At 53.0% G+C, this 15,507-nt stretch overlaps 1 protein-coding gene across 1 annotated transcript in view; it reads left to right on the top strand.

The window, feature by feature from the left end:
* The first annotated feature begins 6,167 nt into the window (after positions 1-6,167).
* Positions 6,168-15,507, top strand: part of Tfcp2l1 (transcription factor CP2 like 1) — a 59,361-nt gene continuing 50,021 nt past the window's right edge. Inside the window, exons 1-2 of the mRNA XM_004626343.2 lie at positions 6,168-6,307; positions 10,597-10,748. Coding sequence (XP_004626400.1) covers positions 6,246-6,307; positions 10,597-10,748 — 214 coding nt within the window. The 5' untranslated portion in view covers positions 6,168-6,245. The remainder of the gene's footprint in view (positions 6,308-10,596; positions 10,749-15,507) is intronic.

Genomic DNA, 15,507 nt, shown 5'->3' on the forward strand with positions numbered 1-15,507 from the left:
TAGTGCCTTTTCTTCTACACTGGGCTGTGCAAGATCATTGATCCTTTGGGGCCTCCGGCTGGGTTCTCACTGCAGATTCCCCAGGGCCAAATACCTCGAGGCGATTCCTTCCATTTCTTCTTGTCTGACTTCTTCCAGCTTCCTGCAGTAGTCCAATTAATGACTGCAGTACTACATGGTGCATGCTGGTGCTGCCTGCTCACCCCTTAGACAGAGCTTTGGTCTCAAGGCAGCATGCACTGGGCCCCCTGCTGGTCCACTGCCCCAGCTGTGCCAATTTGGACCAGAGACTGCAGTCAGGAGCACAGGCAAAGTGGGCGAGTACCATCGGTCACCTCAAGATGGGGGTGGATGGGAAAAACATGGGTTCCCACCTCCTGTGCCCCCATTGTACCCCCCGGTGAGATCTCAATGTGGTTCCCCCTCCTGACTCCCCCAGTGTCTCTATAGCAACTAACTCTGTCCCTGGGGAAGGGGTGTTCTGTGTGGTCCTCCTGCAGGGAACCTGGGACATTAATGAAGGAGGTGTGAAGCAGGTAACAGGGCTCTGTGGCCTACAGCACCCAGGGCCATGCTGCAGCTGCGAGCAAGCGGGGAGCAGAACCGCCCTCAGAGGAGTGAGCGTGTCCTACAATTGCCAAAAGTCTGATGCTGGCAAGCGTGGGGGTGGAGGGGCAGGTGAGGGTCACCGCATGGTTCGTAGATTTGGGGTGGTGGGATTCAAATCCCAGCTCCTCCACTTGCTGGTGACACCATCCAGGGCAGGTCACCGGACCTCTCGGGCCCCCACAACCTTATCTGCAAAATGGATCTAGTAGCTGTTTCCCAGGCCCTTCCCAGGACACCTAGGATGGTGTCCGCAGGCAGGGCTAGTGGTGTGGGGTGCACGCTCAGCAGCTGCTTGTTCCGCTGCGTTTGCCGAGTCTGAAAAGTGTGGCAGCGGGGAAAAGTGTTTAGACAGCTTTGCTTTGCAAAACCAATCGGGGTGGGACACAGCTCAGTGAGAAGCGCTTGCCAGAGGTGCTGGGGGCCCTGGGCTCCATGCCAGCGCCTCAAAAACTACATGACAAAAAGCACAACATCTCCACAACGTGCACAAATTGTAAGTTAGGCTTTGTGACTTCGGAAGAAACATTTTTTAAAAAGAATCCTCGGGCAGAGATGAGCCGAGTGGGAGGCATTTGCCCAGCATGCACTGGAACCTGGATGCCATCCACAGCAGCAGCAAGGCCGGCGACACCGAGAAGGGCTACATTTTGGGCCGTTTCCGGGTGTTCAGGACTTCCTGTCTCCCTCCGCTACATGTTCTGTACCCGGGTCAGTCATCAAATCTGAGAAGCTGAGGCTGGCGTGGTGCTCGGAGCTCCCGGCAGACGTGATCTGGAGTCGGAGGCACGAAGCTGCTTCCTCCTGAGAAACTGCTGAGGCTCCTGATGGAGACCCAGGACGGGACACGGACCGCAGCTGAGCGCCCTCTGGGCCACCGGCGGAGGGGACACGAGTGACACGGCGGATCGAGCCAAACATGTGGGACAACATGATGGATGAGCTGAGTCAAGAGACCTCAGCCCTCGCTCGGCCCTGCTGTTTGTCGAGTCTTGGTAACGCCCGGACCCGTGTGCCTCAGTTTCTCTGTACCTTGAGAATAGCATTCCTTGCCTGGTGCACCTGGAAAGTAGGCCGGCTATTAGTCCTGCCCACAGACCCATGCTCGGGTCTTCCTCAGCGAGAAATCCCTGCTTTCAGACTGAGCCTTTGCCACGCCCATAAAGACTGCGTTTCCCAGTAACTCCTAGCAGTAAGGAGAAATCAGGTGACTAGCTTTCAGTCCAGGAGCAACGAGGAAAAAGTGGTGTCGAGGTCTTCTCCGTAGGGAGAAGGGGCGGCCTTCTGCTGCCCGTCCTCTTTGTGATGGGTGGGAATGCTGTCATAATGGCTGGAACCCTAGCAGCCCCTAGGGCAGGACTTCACAAGTGGAAGAAGAAGAAGAAGAAAAGAATAAGAAGACTGGGGTTCCATCTCTAGTACTGTAAAAGAAAACAAAACAAGATTAGATTGCATTACAGATGCCTTGGACAGATTAAAGTTTTTCAACCTAAGCATTACTAACATTTTCGTGTCAGATAATTCTTTGTTATGGGGAGTCACCCTGTGGTTTTTTTTCCTCTTTGAGACAGGGTCTCGCTATGCAGATCACGTTGGTGTTGAGCTCACTTTGTAGCCCAGGGGCATCTCGAACTTGCAGTGATCCTGCTGCCCCAGCCTCCCGAGTGCTGGGATTATAGTCCCGCGCCACCAGGCCCCGTCATGTAGGGGGTCATGCTGCGCGTTGCAGGATGTCTAAAGCTTCCTGGCCTGTAGCCCTGTGTGCCAGCAGCACCTCGTCTCCTCTGGGGAGACAACTAAAAATGTCTCCAGAGAGTCTCATAGAGGGGTGAGTTACTGCCTTAGGCCAGTTCCATACAACAGGTGTACAACATAAGCCACAAGTGCAAGCCACACGCATGACTTTTAAAATAAAACAAACAGGTGAAAATATTTTTCATAGTATAATTAAGCTAATGCAGGAAAATATTACCATTTATATGATTGGTATAAAAATTACTGATGGGATGTCTTATTCTCTCTCTCTCTCTCTCTCTCTCTCTCTCTCTCTCCCTCCCTCCCCCCACCTGCAACTCTTTCTGTCCCTCTGTGGTAAGGTTTCCTAGCTGCTGTGCCAAGCGGGGTGTACTGGGCAGTGTCATGGTAGACACCGCAGTTTGAGGGCGTAAGCGCTGCTGAGCCTTCACATTCTGCTTCTTGTTACTCTTGGCACAATCCAGGGCTTGCTGAGGCAGGAAGCTCTCAGTAGCAGCAGGGCTCTGGAGTTGGCAGGGCAGGGCCTTCGGCAGCTCTCTGGCTGTCCCCAGCTCCACCCTCAGTGAAGATCCGGGGCTTAAGAGTACAGTGAGCACTGTCGTGCCCGGCCAAGCTGTCCCCTCCAGGCGGTGGTCGCACGTCCTCTGCAGGACACTGGCAGACAAGGCAGAGTCCTTGCCAGGACCCAGATGAATCTTTGGTCCTCTGTGGCCACAGCCCACCCTGCGTAAGGTGGACGTCCACGGGTGAAGGCAACACCTTTGTCTGCATTCCAGCCAGAGGAGAGGGCTGCACTGACCACAGGCAAACACCTCTGTGGCTTTGCAGCTGAGGTCCCCCTTCTGCCCCTGTCACCCTTGCACCCTAGCAGCTTGGATGCCAGAGCACCCAGTACTCTGGTTGCTCTCTCCACTGGCCAAGTCCAACCTCTGGTACAAGCTGTCCTTGACCTCCTGCTTGTCTGACAGGACCACCTCACTGCAAGCAGCCCCAGAGGACTCTTCCTGGTGGCTGACAGCAGCTGGGAGTCTTCTGGGACAGGCAAGAGGGGACAGGCCTCGGACTCGGGGTGGCTGGGGGGGAGTGGGGTGAGGGTGGGGGTGGAGGGGGTTGTGGCAGGAGTGCTGTGCTGCTGCCCCTGGGAGTCCTAGGCTGAAGTGTGGGAGCAGACACACATCTGATGACAGCAAATTAGCCCAGCACTGGGGAGGAAAGGAGCACAGGGCTTGGCACAGAAGCTGTTGGGAGCCAAAGAGTGTGGGCCGAATCCACAGGCCCAGCTTTGAGTCCCAGCTGTGGTACTCAGCCTCCAGAGCCTGTGTGCGTTTTTTGTTTTTTTTTGTTTTTTCATCTGCAAAGTGAGCTGATGTGCCTTCTCCATTTAGCACCTGGCCTGGCACAGAGTAAAAGTTGATAGTCCCACCATATGTGAATTGTGGACACTGGCAAGACAGAAAGAGGGGCTAGAAGGCCATCTCCTGCATGGCTGTCTTCTGTCTATCAGAATGAAAGTCCCAGAGAAAAGCCCCAGACAAAGCCACACTGGGCCCTATACTGAGAAGTCGTGGGCAGCAGTAGTTATTAGCAGCACAGGTGTGGCATGCTGTCTCTGGGCGCTGCTGAATTCTACTCTCAGGTAGGAGAGCCTAAGAGGAGGGAGAGGCAACGCTGTCCCCTCAGTCACCTGCACTCTGCAGGTGCAGACATCCTTGGCAGTGGGAAGCTAGTCGCCTGACCCGAATGAAGCCTCATCACCCGCACCGTACCAGTGGTCCAGAGGGCCCCTTGCATCACTTCCCCATTGGTATGAACCAAGCCGTCTCCCACTTTTGGAGTTGAAAACACCATCAGAGTTGCCCGCCAGGCTGCATCAGGGCAGGCTTGCCTCCCTGACAGGTTGGGGCCAGCCCATTCCCTGGGAGCACTGCTAGGGGCTGGTGTGGCTGGGCCTGGCTGTGTTCCCCTGCAGGTGGGGCATGGTGACTCTTGACAAGGTGGTTCAGAGGCCTGGCAGAGCTGGGGACAGGTTCCTGACATCTAATGGGCCAGCCCAGCTCTAAAACAGCATTACCTGCCTGGCATCATTTGGTCAGAGCAAGTCTTAGGCTGAGTCCTATTGTGGCATGGGGTTAGAAGTCATCTCTGAGGAGCACTGGGATAGTTTACCCCAGAGGGACCCCATTTTCGAACCCAGATACAGAGTAAACCCTGGTCTGAGTCCTCATCACGGCCGCTTCCCATCTTCTGTTCAGCTCTCTTCCTCCCCTGCCAAGCAAGGGCTTAATTTCCACCTACCTGTATCAGGGTCGTCTCTGGGCTCCAAAGCCCCCTCTATCCCCAGGACAGCCGACCCTTCCCTGGTCACAAGGCAGGGTAATAGCTGCCCCCTCTCTAAGTCTCTGTGGTTAGAGTGAAAGACTCCAGGAAGGGGCAGTGCACCAGCATGGCCCCAGGCCACTTCCTGTTTTACTGACGCAAGGTCTCGGGTCCCTGCCGGAAGCTCAGTGCTCAGCACATTTGTTAGGCAGCTCCCCTGGGGTTAACACCGGGGCAAAGGGTGGGAAGGAGGCAGAGGTGGGCGCACCAGGAATCCCGGGGCTAAGACTGCCCGTCAGCACTGATGCTGAGATAGCCACTGCAGCGTGGAGGTCCCTAAGAGATACAAGATGTCCTTGGGGCAGTAGGAGTCCTGGAGGGGTGGCCTGTGGGGGCTGTCTGCAGACTGCTCTTCACCGTGCCTTCCAGGGCAGAACACTGGAGGTCCTTGAGGGCTGCCAGTGGTGACCCGTGACCACTGAGAGCGGGGAGGGGCAGTGAGAGAGGGAGGAAGGGCTTTCACCCTTATCCAGGCCCAGGGAAGCTGGGAGCTACAGGCCTAGGTCCCAAGCGCAGAATGGCTGCCAACTCTGTGCCAGGTCCCGTGCTACGTGCTGGGGACCCGATATCCTGCTTCCTCCTAACCGACCCCGTTGGCTATGACACACTGGCCATGCCGCTGGCAGACAGATCTTTCCAAAAGGCAAACTGTGAACTCGACTGCTCTACACAAAATATGCTTGTAGTAAAATCTGGAGGGCGGAGAGAGGAAAGGGGTCCTAAGAAAAATGAAGTAGAGGGGCCCGGGAGATGGCTCAGTAGAATAGGCGCTTGCCTGGCTCAAGAGCATGAGTTCAATCCTGGGTTCCGCCAACAAACAAACAAAAAAACCCCCCAAAAAATCAGGCTCCAGCGCAAGGCCACTCTGATTACTCTCTTGAGGCACTCCTTTTTTAATGTTTATTTAAATATTTATTCTGGGCAGTTGGTGAGTTAAAGAGAGCGCAGGCCCTGCCCGCTCGGTGCTTACATTGCAAGCGGCAAAGGCAACCAGTACACAAGAAAATTTCAAAACGCTAGAATTTCAGTGTGAAATGCTAGGAGAAAAAGGAGCAAGGCAAAGCTTGTGCACGCCTGAGCCTGGACCGGATTCCCGGACATCCGAGCGTGTTCCCACTACTGAGACATCCTGGGGACCAGCCCGGGGCTCAGAGTAGGGCGCGCAGGGATGCGGGAGCAGGTGGGCTGCAGCGGAGGTCACCTGGGCTCCACCACGCCCCGCCGCGCCCCACCCTGCCGCTCCTCTGTCCCAGCGCCCTGGAGGGCGCTCGCTCCAGGAAAGGGCGCGCCGCGGCGCAGTCGGCCAGGTGCGCCGAGCCGGGAGCCGCCTTCCCGCCACGGTCCCTGGAGGCGGTCCGGCCACGGCCCCGCCCCCGGCCCGCACCGCCCATAAATGCACCGGGCCACGGAGCACCTCGGGTTCCCCGCGCGGCTCTCAGGTGACCGCGGTGTGCGCTGCCCGCGACTCCGCTGGTTGCCGCGGCTCGCCCGCGCTCGGAGCTCCAGCCATGCTGTTCTGGCACACGCAGCCCGAGCACTATAACCAGCACAACTCGGGCAGCTACCTGCGGTAAGGGCCCTGCGCCCCTCCAGCCGCCCCGGCCCGTTGGCGCGGCCCAGGGCGGGGTCGTGGCCGGGCGCCATCGGACACCTGGGCGTTGAGGGGGCGCCCTCGGGGGCCCTGCGTCCGGCTGAGCGCCCGAGGGGGAGGTAGAGGGAGACCCGCCCAGAGCCCCTCGGGGGATCCGATGGCTGAGCCCTGGGGACCTGACGCGCGGGGTGGGCGGCGGGGTCGGGAGGCCAGGTCGGGATCTGCGCCCGCGAGGACGCCTCCCCGACGGCTCCCGGGCACTCGCGCACCTGTGGGCCTCGGCCTCCAGAGGCGGCCCCCTTCCGTGTCTCTTCTCGCGCCCCTCTGTATGGGAACGAAGAGGAAACTTCTGCCATCCGTGCGGGGCTGCCCTGGGACGCTGTCCCCTGTCCTTCCCCCTCCCTCTTTGAGTCTCGCGTCTTGATTGCACCCTTCAGGGGCCGGCGACTGGGCTGGTGGTGGACCCGAGGCTCGGGTGGGGAGGCCGCCCAGCCCCAGGGGGTCTTGCTGTTTTTGCCGAGGCCAAAGCGTTTATGGCCCTTGGTGGAAATCTTTCTTCTTCTATAGGTACTTGACTGGTGCTCCTCAAAGGGAAATGTAAGTCCTGCCTGTTTTGCAAAGTTCTCTACAACCCCCTCTTAGAAAGGAGGACCCCCATTTGCTTCAGTTCCAGGAAGATTTTTCCCTTGTTGTGCAGCTGGCTGGTTACTAATGGGCAGTCATTTCACTTTCTGAACTCGCTGGAACCAGCTTTAGCCTGTCTTTATTTCTATCCTAGTCACAGTTTATTAAATGTCCCTAATTTAACCCAAAGGGCATTTGATGTGAGCTCAGGCAAGGTGAATCGCGAGACTGAAGGCGACTCAGGCACCTTCAGCCCCAAAGCCAGAGCTACCAACCCTTAGCGCTGCTTTTGGCTTCAAGAAGTTCCTGCTCCAGTTTAACATGATTGCAGGTTATCATCCCTGTCTAGGTGTCCTCCTCAAAGGACACCTAGTGCAGCCTTCTCCCCCTTCCAGAAAGCAGAAAAGTAGGTTTAACTGCTGCGTCAGCCGGGGCTTATTTACAGTGGTAGGAGATGGCAGAAAGTTGAGGGTCCTAAGGACTGTGGCCACCTCCCTACAGGCCCTGGCCCTGTCACCAAAGGGAAGCAGCTTTGGGAGCACCAGTCCCACTGAAAGGATGCTAATTTCTTGCAGAAGAATAAGGGTCTGCTCACTTACAAAAATACTACAATGCAATGTTCTCACTGAAGCGTGCATTGCAGTTTTGTCTGGATTTAGTTTGCAGCCAGTAAGTATCTTGACATGCCTTGAAAATGTCTCTGAAGGCGGCTTTGAATTGAAGATATGTATAGTATTTGCAACTTCCTAGAGACCTGAAGTGTCTCCTTAGGTAAGAATTGTGCTCTTGCCTGAGGTGCAGTTCTGACATTGGCTGCTGAGATGGACTTGTCTGTGGAGGAGCCCCAGTACCTTTTAGGGTTAGTTTTATGTGATGGGGAGAAGGCTGAAAACTGGGGGTGAAAGGTGCTAAAAAGTCATCCTAGCTGATGAAGGTCCATGGTCTTTTCTTTTGGGGTGCTGGGGACTGAATTGGACCTCATTCACTTAAGAAGTGGTAGGCCACTGAGCCCCATCTCCAGCCTTGCCTCTTTTTAAAGGTCTGAAAGTGGAATGCTGTGCTTGGCAAGGGCCCTTTCACTGAGCTGCAACTCCGGCTCTTGTAGCCCTAGCATTTTTTTTTTTTTTTATTATCTAATGTGATTTTATTTTATAGACTGATGGCAAAATTGTCGCTCTGGCCCTAGCATTTTCAAACCTCATTTGTTGCCGAGGGTTTTGCCTTCCCAGAGGTTGATCTTATGAAGGCCAAGTTGGGGGTCAGGGCCTATGTTGCTGATCCTCCAACTTGCAACAGGATCTTGTCCTTTTCCTTGGATTTTTTTTTCTTTTTCTTTTTGTATTTTTGGACTTTTAAAAGTATTTTGGGACATTTTTATTCTGTAGAACTTCTGCAAGTTGTGTGACCTCACCAGGGCAGTGGCCCTTACTCCCTTCTGTTTGATGTTCTGGTGCCTTTTATTCCTTGGCAAATAAGGATGTCAGGCTTGAAGCAAGTTGCTGTTGAGTAATGGTTCTTGTACTTTTTTTTTTTTTTTCGGAACCAGGGATTGAACTCAGGCCCTTGCGTTTGAGTAATGGTTCTTAACCTACGAAATTCCCATCCTCTTTTTTTTTTTTTTTAAATTTAAAGGCAGGGGTGTGTGGGTTCTTAAGTGAACATGGTCTAGACACAGATGAAATTATGCAGTCCCCAGGTGAGCAGGCCTGCCTGCTTCTACCATGTTCCTAGGTAACCACAAGCTCTGGAGAAAGGAAAAGGACAGGCCTGCTTTGGGGGAGCGGGGTCAGCCCCATACTGTCCTCTGTGGACAGCAGGTGGTGGCAGGGATGCTTGGAGGTAAGACTTTCCTGGTGCACCCAAAGCCAGGCGTCTGCTAAATCCTGGGTAGCTATTGCTGGGGTGTGTGTCGGCTTTGTGGCTCAAAGACACAAGTTTATGATGCGTTCAAGGGACAGACTGTGCCAGGGACTCTGTTTATACAGTAAAGTAAGGTCAGCTAATGTGCTGCAAACCTGGGGTCTAAGGAGGGAGGAAGATTATTGAACTAGAGCATGGCACTTTGGGGGCCTGTTACACTGCAGTGCTCACGATGTAGAGATCTTGAGTGAGCCTCTGCTGTGCACAGTTGGTCACTTTCCTCATGGGAGCTTTGGTGGGGTCATTGGAATTCCCAGCTACTCGTGAGGCTGAGGCAGAAGGATCTCTTGAACCCTGATGTTTGGGACCAGTCAGGTATCACAGGGAGACCCTGTCTCTTACAATGAAATACAGAAACAAATAATTCAGCTATGTGCTGATGGGAGGCTGATTTTATTTCGCTGTGTGGTGGGTTTTGCTTGGAGGTAGAAGAAAAGTATCTTTGAGAAACTGAAGATTTTTGCAAATTGACTTGAAACCCAGGTTCTCCCTCCTTTTTCTGCATTTTGGAGAGATCTCTGTGAGCCTTGCCACAGTAAGGATTTTGGGCCAGTTGTCCCCTTTTTAGAAGGGGCAGAGAAAGACCTCAACTTGAGTGAGGAAGCAAACAAGTTCTTTGTTTGCATGGGTTACAGTTCTGGGATGGAGTTTGAACTGGCCTGAGAAATGACTGGCTAATAGAAGAATTGACTGAAAAATAAACATTATTATTATTATTATTATTATTATTTTTAAATATTTATTTATTTTTATTTATTACATTTATTTATTGTGTGTGTGTGTGTGGCCAGCTCAGCCCACCAGGGGGCAGGTCTGGCTGGCATGTGGTGCTGGGGATCGAACCGCGGTCCCTGTGCTTTGCCAAGCTTGTTTCAAGTAGGTGCTTTAGACCACTGAGCCATCTCTCCAGCCCCACATTATTATTACTTATTATTGTGTGTTACTGGGATTGACCCAAAGCTTTCACACTGAGCTACATCCCTAATCTTTAATAGTTTTTTAAAAATTATTTGTTTATTTGGTACAGGGTCTCACTGTGCCCCTCAGACTCACAGTGATCCTTCTGTCTCAGCCTTCCTAGCGCTGGGATTACAGGCGTGTTCCACCACACTCAATTTTAGTGGCTGGCATATGGGGCCGACATGGCATGCGGTACCAGGAATTGAACCCGGGTCCTTGCACTTGCTAAGCAGGTGCTTAGACTGCCAACCCATCACCCCAGCCTTATAATTTTTTGAGATAGGTTCTCCATTAGGTATATGCCACCAAGACAGGCTAAAAGAATTACTGTTTGGATTATTATTCTAAAAGTAAGACTGTAGGCCATGGATATAACTCAGTGGCACAGCGCCTGCCTGGCAAAGGCAAGGTGCTGAGTTAGATTCCTGGTACAAATAAATAGTCTTTGTAAGTAGTCCTCTGTGGAGCAAAACCAAATGGCTTCAAAGGGCCACTTAATTGCTGCTAGTCTGTCCCTTATGGTTTCTGGAGATAGTAGACAACTGCAATTTTAACTCCTGGACTTGATTGAGTAGATCTCCCAAGAGCCACTGGGGGACCGTAGGACCCTGCAAGAGTGATTTCAAGCACCTTGGTGCTTGTGGCCGAGGGAGGGAGCCAGAGCCCAGGGGCAGCTGTGACTGACAGTGCTCGTGTCCTCAGCCTGCATGGCCTGCGGAGGGCTCCTGGGGCTGGCCCTGACTGCTGCCTCTGCTGTGTTGCAGGGATGTGCTCGCGCTGCCCATCTTCAAGCAGGAGGAGCCCCAGCTGTCCCCTGAGAACGGGGCCCGCCTGCCGCCCCTGCAGTATGTTTTGTGCGCCGCCACGTCACCGGCTGTGAAGCTGCACGAGGAGACCCTGACCTACCTCAACCAAGGTAGTGGCTGGAGCCCAGGCCAGGGGGCCCAGGTGTGGGACGAGGGTCCTGAGAATGGGGAGGTGGTGTGCAAGGCCCGATGGGACCGCCTTCCGTGTTCCAGAGGTTAAGGCTGGGAAGGAGTCCAGGCTTTGGTGTCAGACATGGATTCAGGTTTCCCAGCTGGGTGACCTTCTGCACCTCATTGTCTTCATCTGAAAAATGGAAATGTGGAAAGCCAGGCCTGGTGGCTCATGCCTGGTGTCCCAGCTACTCAGCAGGCTGAGGCAGGAGGATTGTGGGAGCCCAGGAGGAAGCCAAGAGGCGCCTGGGTGTCTCCAAAGAAAGGAAGCCGCCTTGTATTGAGTGCAGGCTAGTGAACTGCGGGCCTGCGTCCTTGCACTCCTGGAGTGGGTGCGGTCCCTGGGGGCTGCTCCTGCTGTGTGCCCTGGGCCTGCTGCTGGTGTCCTCAGGCAGAGGCTGAGCACCACCGGCTGAGTAGGTGTGCCAGGTGACAGGGGTGCCAGGAAGGCCAGCCGGTGTCCTTGCACACATTGGCTGTGTTGGTGGGGACGAGTTTGTTACCACAGCTTGGGAGGATGAGCTTTGGAACTTGAATTCCTGCTCTGATCCTTTGTGGCTCTGATTTCGAGTTCGTTGTCTTCTTTTTCCATGAGCGAAATGAGAAGTGTCATTTCTTGCAAAGTTTAAAAAGCGGAAGGTAAGTGACGCGCCTGGCTGGAGGCGGCTCTCCCGTTGTTGGTGCTCTGGTCAGGGCCCTTGGGCCATGTCCCAGTGGACCAAGTTTCTGTTGCAGCTGTGTCCATGTAACTTGGGTGCTTTTTCCTTCCCCAGGCGTCAAGGCCCTCCGTGCCGTGGTTTAACGAGGAGGCTCGGGAGCTATGGGCCCTGTGTGGGGAGGGTTGTGCGGGGTGGTATCTCCTCTGCTGCTGGCAGCCGCCTCCACTGTGGAACTTGGCCTCCTTTCGGGGAGCCGACGGGGCGGAAGTCCAGTGTGGTCAGAGGGCTCTGTCTGCTGCACTGGCCAGTGCCCGAGCCAGGAGACTCACTGGGGCTTTGCAGGTGGCTGTGGCCGGGCACATCATGCGGTCTCGCCCAGCTAAGTGGTTGGCATTGGTGCCCTCCTCCAGGGATGGTCCTGAGGTCAGGGCTTGTCACACAGGCTGGTCCCTTGGAAGCAGTGACCAGCCCAGTGTGACAGTGCTTCTGTGTCTGCGCTGTTTGTGCAGTGGCCCCTGCCCTTGTCGTTTTTCCTGTGGGGGTCTGCTACCTTCTGGGTCTCTGCCATCTTCCTTAACTGGAGCAAAGGAATTGGGTGATGTTTTCAGAGGCAGCCTGTCTGGTGCTCCAGGCACCTCCCATGATGCGGAGGTCTCTCTGTGCTGGTGGACGAAGGTCCTGGGTGTCTGTGGTCATCGCCTGCCCCTGCCCCCCATGTGTAAGGTCATCAGCTGTGTTCTCTACACCCCCCTCTTTTGTTTAGTTAGCCAACTTGGGACAGGGTTTGGCAGTCAGCATACGAGGTCTTTTAAAGAGGAGCTAGGACCTGAGCGTAGCACATTTGTGGACATGCTTTCCTAGATGTGTGCTGGTCTTGGTTCCATCCCACGACTACAAAATCAATGAATGAATACATTAATTATTCTTTTAATATAGTGAGAAGAGGGGAAAGTGGTACCTTTTGGTGTCATCATCCTGTGTTAATTTTATGTATTTGCTTTAGATTTATTTATGTATTTTCTTTTTCTTCCTTCCTTCTCTCTTTCTCTCTCTTTCTGTCTCTGTCTCTGTCTGTCTCTCTGCCTCTCTCTGTCTCTCTGTCTGTCTGTCTCTGTTTGTCTCTGTCTCTGTCTCTGTCTCTGTCTCTGTCTCTGTCTCTGTCTCTCTCTCTCTCTCTCTCTGTTTTCAGTCCTGGAATGAACCCAACGCCAGGCCAGCTCTCTACCCTCAAGCTATACCTCTAGCCCAGAAGTGTATTTAATAGAGCCAAGGCTGCCATTCCGGGCTGGCGTGTGGCTCAGTGGTAGAGCTCATGCAAGGCTCTGGGTTTCAGTGTTTGGAGATGCCTGTTTTCAAACTAGTTTAATAGTTTTTGAAGTTCCATTGAATGGTTTTTAAATTTTAACACTGAAATGCTTTAAGGATTTGTGGTACACTGTGAAAATCTAAGTTTCATTATTCTAAATAGCCAACCAATGAGTTACTGCCTAATTGATCCTTTTCTCACTGGTTTAAGACAACACTTTGAAACATTTAAAGACCTGTCTTGTGAAATATCAGGCCAGAAGGGGACTTTGTTCATTCTTCACCCATTTCTTGGGAAACCCCTTGTAGCTTGCACGTTCATTCTTCCGTTTGAGAGTACGAATCTCTTTAATCATTGTCTCGGCCATCTCCAGTCATTTCTTCTTGTCTTCTTCTTCCTCCCTTTTCTGGTGCTTGACATTGAACTTGGGGCTTGGGGCCATGTGCATGCTCAGCACCACACTGGGCCTCACGTAGACTGGACTTGTAGTGATTCTCCTGTAATCCTAAAGCGCTGGGATTACAGGTGTGCGCCACCAGACCCAGTCCCAATCGCTGTCTCAGTGTGCCCCATGGAAAGGCCCGGCAGGGCACTCCCGGACTTGAACCCCGGCCACTGGGCTCTGCCTAAGCAGGCACTTTAATCCCCTGAGCTATCAGGCCGGCCCTCTTGCTGTGCTTTTTCTTAACCATTGAGGAGGTTATATGTGTAATACAATTGTTTCTTGCTTTTATTAAATAATATTCTTATAATATCATTCCATTATTATTATTATTATTATTATTACTATTATTATTGTTGTGGTAGTGGGGATCGAACTCAGGACCTTGGGCTTGCCAGGCAGGCACTTATGCCACTGAGCTAACTCCCCAGCCCCTCCATTATTATTAACATCTTAGATATTTAAAATGTCTGTGTGCTTCACTATTTGTTCTTGTTATTGAGGAAAGAATATTGTCATAACTATAGGGAGAAAATATACAATATAATTATTTTAGCATCTGTCTCATGGAATAGAAGTTTTGTGAGGTCTAAGCCTCGTCCCACTTATAACATTGTAACCAGAATTAAGTTTGATGCATTAATAGTAGTAGATGCCCTAGAACTATCCAGAAAATTATAAAACTAGAAATGACTGGTTTTATTTTTTCTGTCTCTGTTTTTCTTTTGTCATTCCCAGTAATGTTATACTAGACATGTTTTTATTCTTAAAGTGCTAAGGATTGAACTCAGGGCCTTGCCGTTGCAAGGTAAGTGTTCTGCCGCTCAATTAGATCGTTTAAAAAAAAATTTTTTTTGATACTAGGATTGATTAAATTTTAAGTTTTAAAATATTTATTTATTTATTTTGTATTTTAGGGACAGGTCTACAGGGTGTTCAGGGTCTCACTACTAGACTGGACTCGTGGTGATCCACCTGCTCACAGCCTCCAAGAGCTGGGATTACAGGCATGTGCCACCACACCCAGTCTCATTGCCTGTCTCAGCACACCCCAGGAATGGGGCCGGCATGGCACGCTGGGAATTAAACCCTGGTGCTTGCATCTGCCTAAACAGGAGCTGTCTGGCAGGCCCTCAAAATAGTATTTTAAAAAAGTTGTTCTCTCTCTGTCTCTCTGTCTCTCCTCTCTCCCCTCCCCTCTCCTCCCTTCCCCTCTCCTCCCTTCCTTTCCTCCCTTCCCCTCCCCTCCCTTTCCCTTGTCTCTCTCCCTCCCCCCCCAGTGGAGCACCCAGGAGGCATGGGGCATTGTGTGGCCCAGTGCCCCTCTGGCCCACATCACCAAGACCCCTCAGCTTGGCATCAGAATGCAGCCTGCAGCAGTTAAGTTGCTCACATGTGGCAGGCATCCTGGGCAGGGCTCTCTGACTTCCTGCATCCTGCATAATGTCCCCATGTCAGTCTTTATGGGGGATTTGCTCCCAGACCTGGGAAAGGACAGTGAGTCTCTGTTCAGACATGGCCCTTGTGGGGGAAAGCCTGGCCTGACAGGGAGCCCTCCTGCAGCAGAGCCAGGTCCCAGAGCATCTCGTCTCCCCATCTGTTTAGAGGTTGTTTCCCTGGTCTCTTGATTTGGCTTTTAAATAAACCACAAATGGATCTTAGTGTGCTGCTCCATGGGGCCACTGGGCCAGGACGGGCACCGGCTCTGCAATCACCCTCTTAGCTCTGGTGAGACAGGTGCAGCCCACAGTGCTCTCAGGTAGGCCGGGTTCCCAGGCCTGTTTGCCTTGTGGCCTTACTTCCCTGGGGCTGATTTTAGAAAATCCTATTATTCTGTTTTCAAAGAGACACTTTAAAGGCCAATCCCTGAAGCCCACCACCCTCTGCGCTGGCCCTTTCGCTCCCAGCCCCTGTGCCCACACGATCCCACCTTGGCTCACTGCTGAGGATTCCTGCAGGGTACTGCTGGGAATTCATGTTTCTGTTCACAGTTTGAAAAACTTCACAACAATGAAAAGAAAACGAGAAGTAATCTCTGTGGTGTGTAGAGATCTCAAGGTGCAGAGTGGAGTGTATGATTGCTTCCGCAGTGACATGTTGGTCTGCCTGCCCCACTTATCCACGTCCTGAGGGCCACAGCGTGCAGCGGGAGGCACAGGCTACACCTCAGAGCAGGCCCCGCCTGCTCAGCTGCACAGGTCCGGTGCCCTCGGTGCCCTTGTGCTCTCAGCAGAAGCAGTGCAGGAGAAGCAGGAGCAGGGGCAGTGCTGTGTGGGACTTGAGGTGCCCTT

Source organism: Octodon degus, unplaced genomic scaffold (genome assembly GCF_000260255.1).
Source record: "Octodon degus isolate 3935 unplaced genomic scaffold, OctDeg1.0 scaffold00014, whole genome shotgun sequence".
In the NCBI taxonomy this organism is placed as follows: domain Eukaryota; kingdom Metazoa; phylum Chordata; class Mammalia; order Rodentia; family Octodontidae; genus Octodon; species Octodon degus.